This window comes from Peromyscus maniculatus, chromosome 3, assembly GCF_049852395.1.
Source record: "Peromyscus maniculatus bairdii isolate BWxNUB_F1_BW_parent chromosome 3, HU_Pman_BW_mat_3.1, whole genome shotgun sequence".
In the NCBI taxonomy this organism is placed as follows: Eukaryota; Metazoa; Chordata; class Mammalia; order Rodentia; family Cricetidae; genus Peromyscus; species Peromyscus maniculatus.
Genome location: NC_134854.1, coordinates 20,308,125 through 20,330,349, shown reverse-complemented (window position 1 = coordinate 20,330,349; position 22,225 = coordinate 20,308,125). Strand labels below are relative to the sequence as shown.

The window sequence follows — 22,225 nt, the reverse complement described above, 5'->3', positions numbered from 1 at the left end:
ATCTTAGGAATGTCAGAGTGTCATCAAAATATCCCACAACACCTTTGATGTGAGTTTGAGAACAATTTATAATCCTAATTAACAATGGTTTGCTTTCCTGTGCATTATCTCTCACTGGATAAACAAGCTCTTTCATGGGCAGGATTTCTCTAGAACAGTTTTAAATTGTCCCTTTTCCTTCCCTAACAATCTCTTTTGCATAAAAAGCCCCTCCAAGGGAGCTGACAGAGGAAGAAAAACAGCAGATCCTGCACTCGGAGGAATTCCTCATCTTCTTTGACCGAACAATCCGAGTGATTGAAAGAGCGCTAGCTGAGGATTCTGACATCTTTTTTGACTACAGCGGTCGAGAGCTGGAGGAGAAAGACGGGTTCGTTGCTTATATGTATTTGGAAAAACATAGTGTGATGAGTTGTTGCTTCTTTTGTGTTGGTGTTCTGTTTAGGATGTGAGGTCTCTCTCTGCTGCCCAAGCTGGTCCTGTCTTGGGCTCAAGTGGTCTTCCATTCTCAGGTTCTCCAGTGCTATTAGCCCAGATGCCCATGCCTGCCCAGCTTTGCTCACAGATTGTAAATACACTCATGCATTGACTTTTCAAAACCCAAGTCTAGCAAATGACAGGAAGATGAGATTCCTGGATTGATATTACCAAACAGCTTTGACTGTGGGCATTGGTTATAACTTCCAGTTTAGCGTTTCTCTGTAATTATCATGTGGCCCTGTGAAATTCTTTGGAACTTGGTATCTGGAGCCCAGGCCAGGTGATAGAGACAAGCAGAGTCATACACATTGTCCTTTGAGAAAACATTCTCCAGTCTCCTGCAGCTGACAGAGATTTGAGTAGATCTGCTAGACTGCATCTTGTTGACTAAACAAACAGGAAACTGGAGAAAATGAGCATGAGCTATATAGAATCACAGCAGAGGTGAGAAACAACAATTTGGAACATTCATCTTCTTTTTGGTCCTGTAAGATTATGTATGTGTTACATATACATATGTACATTTCAGGAAAAACATGGTAAAGAGATATTTACAGATAAAACAAAAAGTAGCCAAAGAAATGGGGACTCCGTATGACTTTCTCTGTGACTGTGGTTGGTGTATGTGTTAGAAAGGGCAGTGACTGCCAGCCACCACCATGGGGTATCAGGAGGCATATTAAAGACATGTAAGAAATAGACATAGTTGGATTGTAAACTACAGATTTTTTTTTTGTCTGAGAACAACACATGAAGGTAGGATCACCTGCCTTTCGCATCAGATCTGATTTTTTAAATTATTATTTCTAAAATTCAAATGCATTCCTTTTTAAATTTTTCATTTATTTTGCATACTGACCGCAGATTCCCCTCCCTCCTGTCCTCCCATCCCCTTCCCCCTTCTATTCCCTCCATCCACTCCTCTGTCTCCATCAAATGCATCCTTAAAGGACAATGTGACATCCACATTGAGGATGCTGAAAAGAGCATACCAGAGGTGTGAAAAATAAATTGAAAACATTCTCAACAGTTGGCATCATTAAACTGCACAGAAGTGATAAACAGGATCGTGAATTTGCAAGCTCTACCAATGTTTGTTTTCTTTTAAAAAGCCATTTCTAGTGACTCAGCTAGATTCAATTGTGTCCCCTCCCTATCTTCATACATAGCCCAGTACCATACTGGTTTTTTGACGGGACTAAATTGCATGCACCCCTTACCTGAGTTTGTAGTGCCATAGGATTAGTTGGGGCGTAAGAGTCAAGGGGAGGAAAGGGAAATCATACTACGTCAACTGAGCAGAGCTCAGAGAGATATTTTCTGAAGCCAGGCTACTCATTCTGAGCAAGAGCTACAGAGGTGAGTGGTACTGATGCGACGTAGTGGAATAAAGTGAACTGAGTAAGGGTGACTGTAGACATTTTTCTAAACTGAAACTGAAGGCTTCAGGAAGATTCTTTTGCAGATCCAGTAGCTACTGGCACAGAACAGGCATTCCTCAATTTAAGCACACAGACCCTTGAAGCAATCATGTGAGTGCAGAGTTCTTCGAAGTCAGTACCGAGGCCAGTTGAACATTAGCCAAATAAACACTGGCCAAATTACAATAGGTCCTCTAAGACGAAATGCTTTTTTGGTCCATGACTGACATGGATGTCTGGAACACTCTTGAGATACACCAGCTCTCCACCATACCTGACACTTGGCAGAAATTATCACCTACTGTTACTCAAGGAGACAACTACTACAGCCACTCACAGTTCACAGACAGAAACATGTACATCACTTTGAGTCTAATAACATAGAAGGTAATATTGATATCAAATAATTCCCTATATTTTTATGCTCCTTTAATAGGAGGGAGGTTTAATTTTTTTTTAAATTAATCTTAATGTGTATATGAGTGTGATTACTCAAGTGGAGGTAAGAGGAAAATTTTTGGGAGTCAGTTTTTCCTTCTACCATAGGATAGGGGAACTGAACTTAGGACATCAGGTTTGTTCACAAATATTTTTATCTGCTGAGCTCACTTGCTGGCCAAGGGAATTTTTAATAACTCTTCTTCAGGCTAGAGCCAATTAAAGGGAAGGAAAATGCTTCAAGAATCACTAAGATAAGAACCTGAAACAAAGTGGACACTTTACACCAGGCTCAGAACAAACTCTGGAAGCTTTTCTGAGCCAGTAGACAGGCTTTTCATAAAGAAGATGGTCTTTAATTGATTTGCACAGGTTCGTGTGCCACTGTCTAGACTGGCTTCCTGCCCTGCAGGAGTGTTGCATGCTTTTGCTATTCCACTGCTTCACTGGGAGCCTGGAGGAGACAAAACTCAGTTCTGGAACCTCACTTTCTGCCTCTGCTGTTTAAACCCTCTTAGGGATGTGCAGGCTGGAGCCAACCTTTCTTTCAATCGTCAGTTCTACGATGAACATTGGTCCAAGCATCGAGTGGTCACTTGTATGGACTGGTCTCTCCAGGTAAGAATTAGTGCTGATGGGACAAACTTGACTTGTGTTTTTATGACGTTTGCATAAAACAGAAAGATCATTGTTCCTCTATTTTGGATGTGTTTACTAATCTGTGACTCTCTTCTTTATGCCCATTGGTTTTGGTTCACACTTTTTCTGAAATTTGGGGGTTAATTCTCCATTCATATAGTTGTATTTATTAACTAGCATGTTCTCAGTAATAGACAAACAGCCAGGCCACTCTATGCAGAAACTTGTCTAATTGTGGTCACCTTTAGTTTCCTACTCTTTGAGTCCTATGGATAGATACTTTTAAGTCTTTATCTGTTCTGACCTCTCATTCAGCCGGTTTGGCTGTCTTCCCTGTACTTTCAGGAACAGCTTCCTCCCACTGAATTCTCTCTACTCTTTTCAAGTTCTCTTCCCCTTGCAGACATCTGAAGCCTTTTCTTCTGTTTGATAAACTCACTGACCAGAGTTCTCGATGGCTATAGATTTGACTCTAGTGTAGACAGTTTTACCTCCTACTCAATCTCCCTCCTAATTCTACTTTTTACATCAAACAGATCCATACAGTGTCCCAGAGAATTTCAAACTAATCATTAATGCGTCATTCCATATAGTTCTGATCCTCTTTTGCCTACTATATTACCTTTATGTGGAAGATATCATAATGCACCCTGGGACCTAATGTAGAACTCTCATCACCAATATAACCAGCTTCTCCATCACTTTTCTGACCCAGTCCATCAGCAAGAAAGTCCATTTTTCTATCTGTATGTTCATCAATCTTACATCTACTTTATTGAAAACCTTATAACTAGGTAGGCTAGGTGTGGTGGTGCACACCTTTAATCCCTGAGCAGACCTGATTTCCAACAAATTAAAAAAAAAACCTCAAAACTATACATTCTACTTTGTGTATGTCTGTTTAGAGTTTTTCCTTGGGATATATAATCAAACAATAAATACAAAAATAACCATTTCATTCCCTAAAATAAAGCTCTTCCTTGCCTATTCAAACAAACAAAAAAAAGTCCAAACCCAAAACCTGATATTTGAAGTGAAAATAGGCAACCAAAAATCAACTTGATGAATGGACAACCCAACCAGTTGACAACATACAAATCACTCTGCCCAGCACCGAGCAATGAAGTAACATGTGAAGCACACAACTTAGTTGTGGTGGAGTCAGACTTTGAATGCCCATGGCCTGAAATTTGAGCCATGTAGTCATTTATTTTTAATCTATGTAACTTACATGCCAAACACTATACCAACTGCCTTGAAAATTTTATCTTATTTTACCCCCAAGAGAATTATATAAGGCAGTCACTATCAATGTTTGCATGGGACAGCTGAAGAAACCAAGACTCAATAGATGTTCAGTAAACTGGCTAACAGTCACTCAGCCAGGGTACAGTAGAGCTGGACTCAAGCCATCTAACATTCTGCTGCATAAGTTTTAACTGCTCTTTCCCTCAAAGAGCTGCTTCTGAAGCTGAAACCAAAAGAGCTTGGAGATGCTGAGTGATCCAGACAGAGCAAGTGCCATAAGAGTTCAGTGTAAGTGAGGCTCACTCTCCAGTCAGACAAGGCATCCAGGAGACTGTGATTTAGGCAAAGAAGGATGGGAAGATAAGCAGTGGGGATATAAGAATCTCATTTAATCCTGATGGGCATTGAAGGAGAGCACAATTCCCATAACTGTGCTGTCAGCAGCCACCAAGTGGGCGGGGGTTCTCTGCTCTTGAATCCTCTTTGAGATCCAGACAACAGAGCACAGAGAGCTCTGTTGTACAAAGACTAAGACAGACAAGCTTGCCCAGTCTCTCTGCAGTATGTGGGTGGTCTGTGAACATGCCCTGGTCTACAGAGAAATCAGATCCAAGCCCTAGGAAACACTTAACTTGGTGTGTTCGCTTATTCATGGTCTGGAAATCAGGCAGGAACTTTATCTGACACATTCCTCAACTAAGGCAACTGTTAGTGGTTCCCAAGTCAGCTGCTAAGGCTCCCTGGAGAGACTGCTGGTCTACCAGCCATGGAGCTGGTCCCACCTCACCTCAGTGTGTGGTTGCATGGGTTTGTCTCCACACAAGGTCTTCCCTATGTGACATTTGTGTCAAAGGAAGTAACACTGGAAAACATAGAAGCTCTGCCAGGGAAAAACTACATTTCCTTTCCTTTGTCTCATTCTCTCTCTCTCTCTCTCTCTCTCTCTCTCTCTCTCTCTCTCTCTCTCTCTCTCTCTCTGTGTGTGTGTGTGTGTGTATGTGCTCACACATTCATAAAACCTGCCTATCTACACTGTGGAAAGGGATTTGAAATTGTAAGACATGCATTTTATAGACAGTTTTAAAAAACAGAATCACTAATTCTTGTTTTATGGGTTCAAGAACCAGATTTCCATGCTTCTTAGATGAAGGGAATTGCTGAATTGGTGTACACACTTGGTGATATTAAGACAACAGAGAAGGGTGTGACACTGGCTGGGTGTGTAATGGTTCCAGGTATGCCTTGGAAAGTTTCCTGTGTGAAACAAAATGGAACTGGTGGGAGAAAAGGAAAGAAACATGAGAGATCTGAGTAATTCTACTTTCTATTCTGAGCTCCTTAGGCAATGACTCTCTAATCTTGTAATATTTGTAAAGTATTATATGTACACCCCCTCATAAGGAAATGTCAGTTCTGTCACCTGTTTAGCAGTGTTTAGCACAAGAATACTGTCCACAGCCCATGCGTCAGTGTCCAGGTGTATATAAGTCAGACTTTACCTTGCTCACACCATATGTACACCTTGCCTATGTAAAAGACATCCTCCAATGCTGCAGTCACACAAGACACTAACCCGAAAAATCTTTAAAAATTTGTCTGGTAATGAATTCAGTCAAATTTACAGAGGTAAAAGAGAGTTCCTTTTGGTACTAATTCAAAGCCATTAACACTTGGAGTTTACAAGCACTTTATGCTATGTAGTCTCTGTATATTAGAGTTAGTATAAGTATTTTTATCATATGTAAAGACTAGTTATACATTTTATTAATTTTATTTTTTAATTGAAATGTAATTATATTTCCCCCCTTCCTTTTCCTCCCTCCCTACCACTTCAATGTGTTCCCCCAATCTGTTCCCTCCCAAATTCATGTCCTCTTTTTCTTCTTACATATAAATGCATAGAAATGTAAGTACAGCCCGCTGAGCCTATTGAGTGTTGCTGGTGTGTATATGATTTCAGGGATGCCCACTTGGAACTGGATAACCGATTAGTGGCCACATCCCTCTCTCAGCAGTTCTTAGTTGCCTGCAGTTCTTTATCTCGGGTGAGGCCTCAGGACATCTCCTCCTCCCACCATAGCATTTCTCTTGATGTTGTCATTGTTCAGCTCCTGTTTAGGTAAGCGTGTTGTTGAGGTATCATGGATACAGCTTCTCTTTCATTTCTAGAAGACTCTTTTCTGATCCTCTGGCTTTTACAATCTCTCCACCCTCTTCCTCAATGATTCCCAAGCCTTACATGCAGAAGTTGCATTGTAGATACAGCAGCTGGATCTAGGCAGCCCACGATGAGTTGTATTTTGACCGGTCATGGTGTTTTGTAATGGTTCTGTCTGCTACAAAGAGAAGCTTCTTTGGTGAGATGTGAGAGCTACACCGGCTTGTGGGTATAAATATAAGTATTTAGAATGCAGTTGGGAATTAAGTTGGATTAGGAAAGTGGTAGTAGAAGGTTCTTTAAGATTCATGACCTAACTAGCCCTGGGAAGTTGGGTAGGTTTCTACTACCAGGCACAATTTCACTTCTATTAAGTGTGCCTTAAATCCAATTAGACAGCTGTTGGTTACAGCTAAGATATGAGTGCCACTACTGCATCTTAAGGGATGTCTTCCTTTACTGGTCATTGTTGTTCATAGGCATCAAAACTTGGTCGGACTACTGGTTTGTTTTGAAGATGCTGTGCAAGCATCTTCTGGTACTACAAAAGCTAGTCCTCAGGAAAGAGTCGTTCATGTCAAATCCAGTTCAAATCCTCCAAGTCCTGTGTCTGAAGTGCATGCTGTCTTTAGCAGTACAGGTTCCCCTCAACCTCTGGGAATTAACTTGGATTGGGAAAGTGGAGGCAGAAGGTTCTTTAAGATCCATAACCTCACTAGCCCTGGAAAACTGGGTAGATTTCCACTACCAGGCACAGTTTCCCTTCTGTTAAGTGTACCTTAAGATCAATTTGATAACTCTTGGTCACAGCCAAAGGCAGTAGCAGTAGACTGCATTACTTAGGGAGTCTCTTGGACTCTCCTGACCAACAACTCAAAAGAGAGTTTTTCATGCCTTGTAGATGTAACCAACCGTCTTATTAAAATAAGAAACACAGAACCAATGTAAAAGAGAAAGCTGAGAGGTCAGAGCTCAGAGCTAAAACCTTACCCTTCCTGCTGAGGTGCTCCTACCTCCCCGACAGAGACCTACTTCCTGTGTGTATGTCTTTAAATAGTCTTTCTGTTCTGCCTTCTCATTGGTTGTAAACCAAAACACATGACTGCCTCATCACTGCCTGTAAGTACAGCCCTCCAGGTCTTAAAGGCGTGTGTCTCCAATGCTGGCTGTATCCCTGAACACACAGAGATCTACCAAGTGCTGGGATTAAAGGCATGCGCCACCACCACCACACTCTTCCTATGGCTCTAATAGCTCTGACCCCTGAGCAACTTTATTTATTAACATACAATTAAAATCACATTTCAGTACAAATAGAATACCACCATAATGCCTAGTACTGGAGGTTGTTAGTCTGTGCCTCTTGGAGATAGGTAGGTAGTATTGTCAGACTAAGTGGCATAGCTTCGTTTCTAAAAGAAAAAAAAATGTTAGGTAAATAAATATATGGTTCCTTATGACTTTTTCAAACATTCATAGTGTTGGTCTTCCTCCCTATCTCCCTCCTTCTTATTGGCCTCCCACCCCTGTTCCCACTTAACCCCTGGTCCATTTCTCCTTTGTATCCTGTTACTCCTCTCTCCACCACCACCACTGAACAGCACTCACCCCCGCCTTTGTTTGTTTGTTTTTTGAGACAGGGTTTCTCTGTGTGATCATCTTAGCTGTACTGGAACTCGCTTTGAAGACCAGGCTGGGCTTGAACTCACAGAGATCTGCCTGCCTCTGCCCCTGCATGCTGGGATTAAAGTTATACGCCACCATGCCCAGCTAACAGTCCTTTTTACTTTCCTTATTTCTGGAGTTAGTCCAGGTTCTACTCACCCCTGAGAATTTGGAGTAGAAGCTGCAGATGAGAGAGAACATGCAGTGTTTATCTTTTGGGATCTGGGTCACTTCACTCAATATAATCTTTCCTAAGTCCATCCATTTTTCTGAAAATTTCATGATTTCATTTTTCTTTACAGCTGAATTGTATGCCATTGTGTATGTACATTCTCACTATCTGTTCATCTACTGAGGGGCATTTAGATGGTTTCTGTTCCCTAGCTATTGTGAATATTGCAGCAATGAACATGAATGAGTGAGTATCTGTGGAATAGGATGCCCATTCCTTTAGGCCTAACATGCCAAGGAATGGTATAGCTTGATCATATGGTACATTTGTTTTCAGTTTTTTGAGACATCTCCCCACTGCTTTCCATAGTGATTGCACTGGTTCAAAATCCCATCAACAGTGAATGAGAGTTCCTCCAGTTTCCCACAGCCTCTCCAGCATGTTTTGTTGACCTTAGCTATCTGGGGTAAGATGCAATCTCTGAGTCATTTTTCCTTGCATTTCCCTGATTACTAATGATGGTGAACATTTTTTTGAGATATTACTGAGCCATATTCTTTTGAGAAATTTCTGTTCAGACCCCTAGTCCATAGTTTAATTGGTTCGTTTGTTTTCTTAACTCTTTTGTTTTCTGGGTTCTATATGTATTCTGATGTCAATCTTTTGTCATATGTACATCTGGCAAAGATTCTTTCCCACTATGTGGGCTTTCTCTTCACTTGACTGTTTCCTTAGCTATACAAAGGCATTTTAGTTTTCTAAGGTCCCAATTAAAGCATTACACTGCTTTCCAAACCCAAAGCACCAAAGTCCAAATTCCTCCAAACAAACACATGGCTAGGTCTAACACAGCCATATCCTCTCCTGGTACCAATTTCTGTCTCAGTTAAGGTTTACTATTGCTGTGAAGAGACACCATGACCACATCACTCTTACAATGAAAACATTTAATTGGCATGGCCCGCTTACAGTTTCAGAGGTTCAGTCCATTATCATCATGAAGGGTAGCATGGTGGTGTGCAGGCTGACATGGTACCGGAGCTGAGAGTGCTACATCTTGCAGGCAACAGGAAATCTACTTCTTTGTCACACTGAAAGAAACTTGAGAAAAAGAGACCACAAAGCCCACCCCCACAGTGACACACTTCCTCCAACAAGGTCACACCTCCTAATAGTGCCACTGCCTTTGGGGGCCATTTGCTTCCAAACCACCACAAGATCTTTTATCTCCTTGGTTAGCTTTATTCCTTAATATTTTTGAAACTAGTATGAATAGGAGTATGTGTATGATCTCCTTCTTACCATTTTTTATTATTGTCATATAGGAAGGCTTCTGATTTTTGGTAAGCTGTTTTTTTTTTTTTATTTTGACACTTTTTTCAACTTGCTGGTAATATCTAGAAGTTTTCCACAGGAAATTTTGGAATCTGTAATGTGAAGTATTATATCATTTGCAAATAGGGATAATTTGACTTATTTTTCTATTTGTACCACTTTAATTTCCTTCTCTTGTACTTTTTTGTATAGTTAAATTTTGGCAAGTTTCCTAACTTCTACTGGCTTGAACTTTTTTGTTCATGAAGTCCTGATAAAAGATGATACCTAGCTTTCATGCTTACTGTGGGTATTAAATGAATCAATATATCTAGTAGACTGAGTGCCTTAAGTGTCTGGGACATGGGATACACTCGGTAAATATGACATAGCATAGTAGTCACAGTGATATTAGTACTCAAAGAACACTACCCCTACTCTCTGCTCCCCAGAGTAAATTTCAAAAATGTTCCCTGGACTCAGGAACTTCTGTGATGATGCCCTGAGCATTTCTAGATCTTTCTTCTTTTACATCTCTTCACAAAGCCTATAAACTAATGTCCTTTGAACATTTTCTTCCTTAATAAAAATAAGTTTTAATAAAATTGTACTTCTGGCTAGATTAAGTAAAAAGGAAGAATTTATTGGCAAGCTAGTACAGTAAATAGGAAATCCATGGAAGATATGAAGACCTACAACTCAGGGTAGGAAAAAGACACCTGAGCAGTTTGGGGGACCTCACCAATAAAAGATTGTCCCATCCAAAATGTACATCCAAGTTAGAGAACATCATTAGGTTGTTTTGGTCAAGTATCAGCTCTGCTCTTAGTCATCTCTGGGACTCTGGGCATCTATGTATCGCCAAGCGATTCCCAACAGAGGATCCTGTGAGGCAGACAGATTCAGGAAGAATTTCCTCCCCGACCTTCCTACTCTTGCAGCTAGCCACCTCCCTCTTCTCTCCTTGAAGCTCACCAAGTCACCATCGTTGTGTATCCCATGGCCTTCCCAGCTGTCTCCCTGAAATGCCCACTCCTAATGAGAGCTGCCTTTTGCCATCTCCACCCTCACTCACCATGTGCCCAGCTTCTACAGAACCTTGATGATACTGCACTCCTGGCTCACATGGTTCTGCTTCAGTGTCTGAGCTGATGTTATTCTAACTACATGTGTCTTGTTTCCCGCTAGCCAAGGGTGAGTTCCCGCAGAACAGAATATGTTAACATGAATGTTCCTATCCCATATTGCATCTGATTCTACATTTTAATTATATACAGACAACACTGGACACAAAGTCACAGTGGACAGAAAGTGATGTAGCCCTTTGAACTCAACTGACTTTCACAGGTTTCCTCACTTTGTCGTTCACACGTAATATGACTTGGAACATGTCACTTACCCAAGCGCTCATCTTTCTTGTCTGCAGAAATGAGTAGACCATTACCTTCTTTATACAATCATGAGTAACAAATGAGTTGAGACATTGCCCAGCTCAATGCCTGGAACATAAGGGCCACTTAAAGCATGCTGGCTCTTTTCTCTCCAGGAAATATTAGATTCTGTTTTTCCTGAAAACAGCTTGGCTTGAGGGCAAAGCTACTAATTTCTGGGTAAAATTTCTCTAAGTTAAATGTAGGATAATCCAGTCCTTATGAGTAATTAAATAACCAGAAATTTCACAATTGTTAAAAGCGTAATTTTAAACATTTAAATTTTCATAATTGCTTTGGAAACTTGATAATGAGTAAATATGACTAGCCATGCTCAAACAGTTTTTTAAAAGATGTACAAGAAGACACTCTGAAATCCTAATAGTCTGCATGAGATAAGATGTAAGTCAGTCCCTCTACACCTTGTAATTCCTGTTATAGGAAAACTGCCAAAGGCATTTTCCTGGTGTTCTCACTAACGCACTGCCTGTTTGCTAAAGAAACTTAAAAGCCAAACAAGTTAAAATATTTTTAGATGGAAAAAAAAAAAAGAAAGAAAACCTGCAAGTGGGTGTGAACGATGAGACCCAGATGTGAAGCTGTGGGATGCTATTCCAGACACATCTGGCTGCTCTCTGGCCCCTGCGGTAGTGGTGCCGGTGTTTACAGACTTGCCTTTTCACATGTGACATAGTTAAACTTCAGATGGACAGTCTGGAGACTTCTGTGTTTATCTGGATGTTAGCTTCATTGAATGGGCTCTGAATCAAAGGCCTTGCTTAATCAGCTTTGATTCATCTGCTGAGGAGCCTTTTCTAATAAAGAGTGATGACTTCCCTTGGTGGCCACATCCATGTGTGCTGTGTGCCTATGCCTCTTCTATAGTAACGAATGAACTGTAACTCTCTGTAGTGGAAAGAATGAATAAAGCCACATGGAAGACTTAGATTTAGTTACGGTCCATAGGAAGGAAAAGTCAAAGTTCACATTTATAAAAGTGTTGTTCAATTTGAATATGTACATAGCACAGTGAACAGGAAGAGAAAATGAGACTATATGTGAGAAGAGGTTCATATAAGCTGTAATAATTCTGGGGTGTAAGAGAGCCACTCATGAGAAGCCCAGGTAAGGGTGGCATTGGGGTGACACGTGTTCTAACTTAGATATGGCTCATGAGTCGCTCTTTTTATTTGATCACACTCAGGACAGAGTTCATGTGGGGTGAGAAGGTATTTTCAACATCCCTTTAGAGCAGTGGTTCTCAACCTTCCTAATGCTGTGACCCTTTAATACAGTTCCTCATGTTGTGGTGACCCCAACCATAAAGTAATTTTCATTACTACTTCATAACTGTAATTTTGCTACTGTTATGGATTGTAATGTAAATATTTTTGGAGATAGAGGTTGCCAGAGAGGTTGTGACCCACAGGTTGAGAACCACTGCTTTAGAGCCTTCCTTGTTATTATATGATTATGCTTTTATATTAATTGATTTGATTACTGTGGTGTTTGATAACAAAGGAATTAATATTTATGCTGATCACAGAGTTACTGAAATAAAAGAGAGTTTCTGAAATAAAAATTATAATTGTTTAATAGATTTTTTTTTTGCCTTAACACATCATGTGCTGGGATTTATCCAACCATGGGTTCAGAGATAATAAAACAACAACAATAACAATAAAAACATCCTAGTCCTAATACTCAAGGAGCTTGTGATTTAGGGAAATACACAGCGAGAAAGCAACAGACTACAATTGAACAATCGCTTTAATAGAGGCATAAAAACATAAGGTGCTAAGAGGCCTGCCTGGGAGGGCAGATGGTCAGGACTGTCTGGAGGCCTTAGTATCTTCATTCAGTCTCACAGGTGAGTTAAGGGGTAAGCAACACAGAGAGATCCCCAGTGAGCAGGAGATCAGAATCCTAGGTACAGAGAGAAATAGTACCTGTGTGCTTCTCAGTTACCTGGTAAGACTGGGTAGAGAGTGTTCATGGGTGTAAGGAAAGGTCATAAGATACTCTTCAGGAGCAACAGAGAAGGGCACACCAGAAAGGATTCTACATGACTCGGATTTTCCCTTGAAAGCCGGGATAAACCATTAATTGTCAAGCTGAGGGTGACCTGCCAAATACACACTTTACAAATTTATCCTGGCAGAGCTTGGAGTAGGGGATAGTGGCCATAGGCTGTGGAAAGCCCGAGAACAGGCAGCTACCGAGGAGTCTGATAGCCTCCCTCATCAGACAAGAAGTTAACTTGGGTGTCTCTGCCCTGAAGAATGAAAACAAAATGGAGATTCAAAATGTATGTAGTACTTAGTGATAGACAGCGTGTGGGGTGGAGAGAAAGGAAGGAGTGAAAATGAAAACAGAACGCCTGGTTTGGCCAGTGAGGTGAGACCAGATATAAGGCACAAACTTAGGGAGCCCTGGGCAAGCAGTAAGCTTTGTGAGGAAGCCTATCAGCATATTTTCTATGTGTTCCTCATGGTACTGGTAAATTTCCTGACATCCCGAGCAAACCCCAGTGGGCAGTCAAATACTAATATCTACAACTCTGAGAAATACCAATCCTACAGAGAAATTTGGAAATTATAAACATATTAAGATTTTAAAAGCCATTGGGATTGACAGGATCACCTAGAAAGAAGGTAAAAATAAGAAGAAAAAATAAGAAGTAAGAGAATAACCTTGTCGAGGTTATTGTATGTATGTAACAAAAGGAGAATCTGCATGGGTTTTGCAAAGCAGTAAAGAAAGAAAATCAGAACAAAAAGTTGTCATGGGAACCAATATAGAAAAAAGGAGAGGGTAGGCCAAAGTGATTGATTCTATAGGACTCAAGCATGTTTCCAGTCTGGTAACCACGCAAGCACACACAAATGTGAGAGAGAAAAGAAGTAGGGTGTATTGATTTGATATTAAATGCGCCAACTTTTAAAAAAGATTGGACCACTTGAAGTGTGTAACACAGCACAAATCCGTAGGATGAGAAATTTCTTATGAGACAGCTGTGATGGTGTACATTGGTGGGATATGTTGAAGGCATCAATGCAGGAGGGTCATGGGAAAATTCCTATGCCATCATCTTAACGTAATGAATTCTTGTAATCTTTCATTTAGTACCCTGAGCTGATGGTTGCTTCTTACAACAACAATGAAGATGCTCCCCATGAACCAGATGGCGTGGCCTTGGTTTGGAACATGAAGTTCAAGAAAACCACACCAGAATATGTCTTCCACTGTCAGGTAGGAGTCAGCAGAGTAAAAATAGCCCCCATCTCCTACCAGACCCAACACACTTCAGGCTGTACTGCATCTGTCCTGGGCTGGGAGGAAGAACCGAGTTTAAAAATGGAATTGTTGACAATTTTGGAAAATTCCCCCACAGTAACCTAATGTTTTGGGAAAGTGGCAGCCCTCTTCAAATGGTTAGGAAGCCTGCTTGGGGACTGTGTGTCATTTGCTTTCTATTTAAAACAGCCCCCAGGAGGATGAGTTGCTAAAGACCTCGCACTTAGGAAGAAACTGTGGTGTGCCACTTCCTCTGCTCAGTGCGGCATATGCTTGCCCACCCATGTGGATGCCCTCAAAGCATTACCAGACGAGCTCGCGCCTGTCTCTGAAACGCACTCCAGTGGATGTCTGTAGGCACCATACTGTTCTGGAGATAATGATACTGTTGAAGCTGAGTGGGGGCGGGGGAGACTGACCACCAACCCTACTTGAATTGCTGAGAAACGTAGATGGTGTTTCTACTTTGCAAATGCAGATTCCATCAGAGAGTGGGGGTGTTTTAGTCCTTGTGTCTAATGACATGTGTCTTCTCTTCCATTTGACAAGCTGGGACTGAAATTAGGCGACACTTGGATATGTTCAGCTCCGCTCTGTTGCCATGACTTTGACCAAATGACAGGCCTTGGCATGGGTCAGGGATTGTGCGCAGGAAAGTAGAAAGCAAACACTCTACCTCAAAAATTCAGTTCCTCAAATATTAGAATTCGGAGGTACCGAGAACTACCCTGAAAACACGCCTCTATAGAGGTAGGGAGGTAAATCTGCTGGTCTCATCCTAGGACGCTCTGTGCCATTTTATATCTAAGACCTGAGTGTCTTTTTGAACTGAAATATGTTTACACTTTAGGACATTATCAGATATAATTTGAGGAACAGGAGCTGCTGGAATAAAAGGCCCAGCTTCAACGTGATTGAGTAACCTCTAACTCTGGCCATGTTTTTCTAATTTGCTATCTCACAAACGGCTTAACAAGAAGTCTAGGCCTGTGTAGTAAATAACCTTTATTTTCTGGACCTTTGAAATGAGAACAGTTTTTTTTTTTTTTTAAGATTATCAAGTTTGTCAGCCTGATAGGCTCTTTTTGTAAACATAGAAGCACAAAATCCTAATTTTGTTCAGTTTTAAGGGGTTTGCTGCATTGCCAGGAAAATACTATAAGGATTATGGGATAAGGGGAAGCACATTTTTGAAAACCAGGGCCTTTTAAGCTGTTTTGATATACAGAAAGCATATCTTTAATTTTAAAGCTCCAAGAAGTAGTTCATGCTGTTTCAGTCAATGCTTACGATGTTTATCATAACTTCAAGTTTTTCTAATTCTATTAACTGAGTACGGTGGCCTGTGGCAATAGTGGGTAACATGGTTAATATTCACAATATTATATAGTAAACAAGCCAATAGGATCATGATAATACTTAGTAAAGAAGCAAGGACCAAAGATCTTTGAAATCATCAGAATTTTTTAAATTATTTGTTTCATCATGGCACAAAGCTAATAACAGTATTCACTGAGGCAAGCATCCTTTCCTCCTTCTCATGACAGCTTATGATTTAATAATTACTTAAATGATTATTGTGCTTTAGTTTTAGTTTCTCATTTAAATGATCTATTGTACTATTTTAGAAGAAAATGTGGTCCTGGTTTTATTTTTTTTAATCCAGAAATATGTGCATAGACAAGATAAAGTCACATAGAGTTACCAAAAGATGCTGAATAAAATCTCTCCATCTCCCAAATTGCCCCTACCATCTTTAATTCATCTGGTGACCAGAAGCAGGGGGCAATTTAAAGCTCTGTGTGCTATCCCAATTGGGAAAACTGGTCATCTGACTCAACAACTTCAGATAAGTCAAAGCTGTTTCATTCAGGGGCACGTGGATCTGAAGGTGTTTGATAGCAAAACTATGGTCTCAGAAATGAAATAGGTGGTTCATGTAAGTGACCTAGATACTCATGAAGGGCACATTTAAGGAAAATGAAAAAATCAAAAAAAGAATCCTAGTTGCAGAATGCACTCCACTGTCTAGTTTGTGCTGGTATTTAATGGCTCTTAGGCATTCTAACGATAGCAACTGCAGTGGGGAAACTGTAGACCCCGCTTTCTGAAAGCTGAAGAGAATGAGCTCTGAGCCCTCTTGGGACAGAGGGAAAGATAGAGCAGTGACAGCAGAAGTGACCACAGTCAGCCCTCTACATCCTCTGGTTCTGTCCCCACGAAGTCGACTCCCCATGGCCTGGGAACATTTGAAAATAAATGTCTTCCTAACACACGCATAGCTTTTGTCATTGCCCTCTGAGTAATAGAACAACAAGTTGCATAGTGTTTGCGTTGCATTATGTATTACAAATAGTAGCGAGGGTGCTTCAAGTATACAGGGAGATAGAGACAAGTTATATGAAAACACCACAGCCTCTTCCACAAAGATTTGAGCATCTACAGACACTCAAAGGAAGGGAGGTCCTGAACCCAGTACCCCAAGGATGCTGAGGCACAACCATGTGAAATCCTTCTAAAGATTCCTGGGTATGTTAGGCAAGGTTCTTAGGAGTTTCATATTCCTAGAAAAATAGAACCAATGGGATATATATATATATATACATATATATATATATGTATATATATACATATATATATATCAGATAGATAGATAGATAGATAGATAGATAGATAGATATCAGATATTCAAAAGAAAAAGGTATTCATTGAGAGAAAGAGAGAGAGACTGAGAGACAGACAGAGATAGAGAGAGAGAGATTAAAAAAAGAGAGACTTTTAAATGAATTTTTACTCTTAAATCATGAGGGCTAGCAAGCCCAGAATCTATGGAGTTGGCCAGAAGGTGGAGATTTAGATAATGTGGTCCTAAGGTTGAAATCTATAGCACAGGCCAGCAAGTCAGAAGTTCCATGCTGCCAACAGAATCAGTTCCTCTTTGGGAACTCCAGCTTCTGCTCTGAAGGCCTTTGGCAGATTAGATGAAGCCATCTCTCCTTACTGAGGATAATCTACTTTACTCAAAGTTTACTGATTTGAGTATTAACCATACCTAAAATATACTTCCCACTGACACCTAGACTACTGTTTCAACCATAAACTGGACACAGAGTAGCCAAGTTAACATATAAAGTTAATGTTTTGATTTTACCCCAAGCAATCCAGGAAAACAGTATCTTTCATAACTCCTAAAATGAAACTGATTGCAGATCACTTGGGGATAGCAAACAAATAAATTCATGTGGAAAGTTTAACTTGAAGAGAATATGAGCATCCCTTGATAAGAACAAACATATTTGAGTTCATGGGGAGTGTGTCTATGGCACTAAATCCTTGAACATGCACAAGTATTGAACATCTAGTGTTTACATTCCTTACCATAAGCTCTCAGTGGCTGCAGACTAGAAAGTGGCTCAGAAGAGTCGTGAAGCAAGATAAATACCGTGAACGGCACAGCTAGGTTGAAATCAGCTGACATTTCTCCCAAAACCACTTCCGGTGTCATTCTGTACCAGTAAGGGATGTAACCACGTGTAGGAGTGTGGCCTTGTCCTGTGGAGGGAGGAAGGTGAACAAAGAAGAAATGAAGCAAGCTAAGCCTTTGCCTACGCTGCTTGTGATAGCCATCTGGGTGACTTTAAGAAGGATGACGCCTGGGTCCTTCCTGTCCTCAGAAATTCTGATTTACTTCATCTGAGCAAGATGAGCAAGCATGGGAATTGTAGCAAGGGCTATTCAGATCATCAAAAGTTTCTCTCTGGCAGCTTGACATTCACAAGTCATCAGATTATTATGATTTTCTAACCTGTCAGGCAAATTCAGAGAGCTCCCCAAATTAATGTGAGAAATCAGGCTTGGTACCATACTCCTACAATCCTAGCGCTCTGAGTGTGTGGGGGGTGGAGCTGAGGATGGGGCATTGTGAGTTGGAAGCCATCTTGGGATACATTTTTTTTTTTTAGTTCCAAGCCAGCCAGTGCTATAAAACAAACTAAAGTCAAACATATATGAGAAAACAAATTCCATCCCTCCCTTATAACCTATGTATGACTCTTCTCCTACATCTTTTCTGACCTCTGACAAATTTTATTTATTAAAACTGGCACTTTCAGGATACTAGCTCACCAAAATCAAATCAGTTGAGTCCTCACTCTCTGTGGCATTCCAGTAATTTAAAAACTAGTTGAATAGTTTGCTCTAAGTCACAAGACTGGGGATAGGAAAAGGTGAGTCGTATGATGACTATGGTTTCATCATTTTAGCTAAGCATTTCTTGTAAATCTCCATTGATTCGTCCCATGGTTCCACTACATAATTGCCAACAAATCCGGTGGCTTATAAGACTATTGTTTCAGTAAACAAGCTTCAACTCAGTCTTCCGTCTGTAAGACCCAATGAGCTTTCAGCATAATCACAAAAAGCTTTCAGAGGAAGGCTCGTTTTTTCTGTCATGAGGAGGGAAGGCCAAATATCTTCTCCTTCCATGGGTGGTTTCATGTGTCTACTACACTACATTTTCATGTGGGCACTGGGCCTGCATTTTCTATTTTCACTTCAATAAAAACTGTCTATACTTGGAAAATATTGGTGCACTCTGCATAGAAATCAGTCATGTGGCCGGCCGGTCCCATCACAGTCTGGCAGCGCTCTTCTTGCCTTCTGTAGTGGCTTCACACACTCTCATTAGATTATATGTCTGACCACCCTGCATTGCTTACCCTGGTGTGGTCGTTCTCTTTAAAATGGAATGAAGAGAATCAGAAATATATATCTTAGAATTAGCTACATCCAAGTAAGTAAAAATGCTTTATTTAGTGACTTAGTGTGGTCAGAGGTTTTCTTGGTTTTTTTTTTTTTTTCCTCATTTTTCCTGATTTGGCTTCTTTGTTCGTGGCCTCCTCTTTTTGAGGATCATCTGGCAATTGCCTGCAACTGACCGTGGCTAACCCTCCACGGCTTCGGGGGGAAGCAAAATGTGAAGAAGGGTGATATCAGCTGACGTGGTGGGTGCCAGGGTTGAAACCCCTAGGTTATATTTTTTCCTATGTGTGGCTTCGCTTCTCATTAAGATTCTACAAAGATTAGAGATGGAATTGCAACTGGTGGCCTCAGCTGCCCAGCCTGTGTGTCTGCTGAGGTTCCCAGTGGCCTCAAAAAGAGTTCCCCTGTGAGGAGCAACAGTAATCCAGGAGAGAGCGTGGGCTGGCGGTTGGGACAGAAAGTTAGACGTTGCCTCTCCATTCCTGGCTGACAATACAGCTGGCTGACCCTGAGTGAGCTGTGGTGACTTTGTTATGCTCCCTGATCCCATAAAGAGAGGCCTTCCACAGCCTCTGGGAGAATAGCGAGGTTCATTTCAATAAAGTCAATTTCTCACCAAATTTTGTCCCTCCTCCAACCCAAACTGAGGCTCATAGTCCAAACCTATAAAGCAACGTTGTGTGTAAAATTGTTGGACACAAAGCTCTAAATGAATTTAAATTTATTTCCTAAAGTATATTGTAACCAATGAGTACTAGAATACGGCTTAATAAATTTTTATTTAATATAAAAGGAGGATTAATTTTCTTATGACCTACCTGATAAAAAGGAAGAAATATTTTTAAGTGTTTCTCTTGGATTTGCTAAAAAGTTCCTGTTAGTGACCAAGAAAGAAAAGAGACAAAGAAGAGAAGGTTCTTTGATGATCTGGGCTTTGCTTCCTATTCCTTGGAAGTTCCTGGCATTTCAGCTGAAAGCACATCATAGATGCTTTGTAATGGGAAAAAAATCCATGGTCAAGAACATGTAAGCCAAGGAGAGCCCAGTTTTCAGATAAGATGTTTGATGCATCTCAGCATCACAAAACAGAAGAGGAGGCCTCAACAACCCCACTGTAGCTGTGACACACATTTCACAGTACAGAATTATGGAAAAGTAAAGGTTATTTATATTAAGAACATCAAGGTAAAATCAACTTCTTACCAAAAAAAAAAAAAAAAAAAAAGACAGAAACACAGGACCAGATGAGAGGAACAGCCACTCGGTATCTTTATCTTCTGTAGTACTCTAGGAAAAGGCCTAAGTGACTTTAAATATGCATGCTGAAATGAAACACAGACATGAGGAAACATTTCTTTTATGCAACTGAATATGACTGGTCTGATGATTGAGGCTTGAACTAGATAGTGAGTCTTATTAAATAAAACAGCAGGCACTTCATCTTCCATTTGGCCCAAGAAGCTAGAAGAAAAAAGAAAGAAAGAAAACAGCCTTGCTGGCTTTCATTCCTCATCTACCCTCTCTTTGGATCTTCTCCAAAGAGTAAGTAAGACAAGGCCTGGGCACAGAAGGCTACGCCTTTAATCTCAGCACTCAGGAGGCAAAGGCAGGTGGATCTGTGTGAGGCCAACCCAGTCTACATAGTAAGTTCCAGGTCAGCCAGAGATACGTAGTGAGGACCTAATCTCAAACAAGTAACCTAAGAAGTAGAATTAGTCATTGAGATTATTACTAGGATATATATATATTAGCAAAGAGATGGAATCCAAGGTGACTCCTCATCTAAACCCAGCAGTAAAGGACTGTGTACACCTCTCTGAGTGCTGGTGACCAATGAGCAGTGAGTGACTTGATGCTACCACATCATAAGCATACAGCTTTGAGCAAAGTATCTTGAATTGTTTCCTCATCTCTCCATAGTACAGATGATCAAGCTGAAGCTTTCTGTTACGATAACTAAATCTATCCCATTAATGTGCATATACATCTATATGTGGACCCCAGAGTTGCACATGGCATCCATTCTCCTAAATGTCCTTCCCTTCTCTTCCCACCCCTGTGCTACAGCCTTGATAGGATTTTCTCCACCTGTGCTTCAAGGAGTTATCCTCAAGAACTGTTGGTCCTGGCAGTGATAACCAACAGGCAATGTGGACTAGTTCGCTGGCCTGTCACAACCATGTCTATCTTCATTCCCCTGTCTCCTCCAGAGCTGCTCTCTGAAGTCAGAGAAACCTTGGTTTTGGAGAGTGGGGGTGAGGAATAAATGGGGATAAATGAGGAGAAGGGTCTATTTACTTCTTAATATAATTGTGATGATAAAATAGTATAGGAGCTAGTGAGATGGTTCAGCAGATAAAGACGCTTGCTGCCAAGTCTGATGACCTGAGTTCCACCCTCAGGATCCACATGGTGGAAGGAGAGAACCAACTCCAGCAAATTGTCTTCTGACTACCACACAGGCACTATGGCATGCATGTACATAATGCACATGTGTACACACACACACACTATATGCATATATATACATGTATATGTATGTAAAAATAGATAATGTGAATATGTTTGTCAGCTTGGGATGCCATAGCAAAATACAAAGATTGAAGATACACAAACAACAGCAATTATTTCTCACATTTCTAAAGGCTGGAAAATCCAGAATCAAATTGCTAACTGACAAACTTCTGACTAGGTCTCTCCTCCTGGCTTACAGATGGTCATCCTCTTTCTGTGTCCTCAGATGATGGGAGAAAAGAAAGACAGCAAACTCTCCGGTGTGTCTTCTAATAACACTGATCGTAACATATTAGGGCGCCACTCCCTCCATGATCTCATAAGTTTAATTATGCACTGTTTCCAAATGTCATCACATCCATTGTGAGAGCTTCAGTGTAAGGAACTCAGAGGACCAGGGACACAGCTCAGTCTACTGCAAAACATGAAAGAACATTCCATTTTCTTCTTTCACTATTATTGCATGATGGTTCCATAAGAAGAAGGTGAAACTAAGTGAGGCATTCTCATTTTTCTCACTTGGCTATAATCTTTAAGAAGTTTTACCCAGCTGGCAATTCATTTGTTCGTTCATTCATTCATTCATTCATTCATTCATGAACAAACTTTCATGGGATACCCACCATGGCCATTCCCACTAGGCAACAGTTGGTTGGAATTCAATAGCTGTCCCTTCTCCATAAAACCC

General features: G+C 40.7%; 1 protein-coding gene across 6 annotated transcripts in view; it reads left to right on the top strand.

Annotated features, from left to right (window-relative positions):
- The window catches only part of Dync1i1 (dynein cytoplasmic 1 intermediate chain 1), a 309,676-nt gene that overhangs the window by 191,858 nt on the left and 95,593 nt on the right, over positions 1-22,225 (top strand). For all 6 annotated transcript variants that reach the window (XM_006986876.4, XM_006986878.4, XM_006986877.4 and 3 more), the window contains 3 exons: positions 208-370; positions 2,858-2,957; positions 14,092-14,217. In XM_006986876.4, the coding sequence (XP_006986938.1) occupies positions 208-370; positions 2,858-2,957; positions 14,092-14,217 (389 nt within the window). The remainder of the gene's footprint in view (positions 1-207; positions 371-2,857; positions 2,958-14,091; positions 14,218-22,225) is intronic.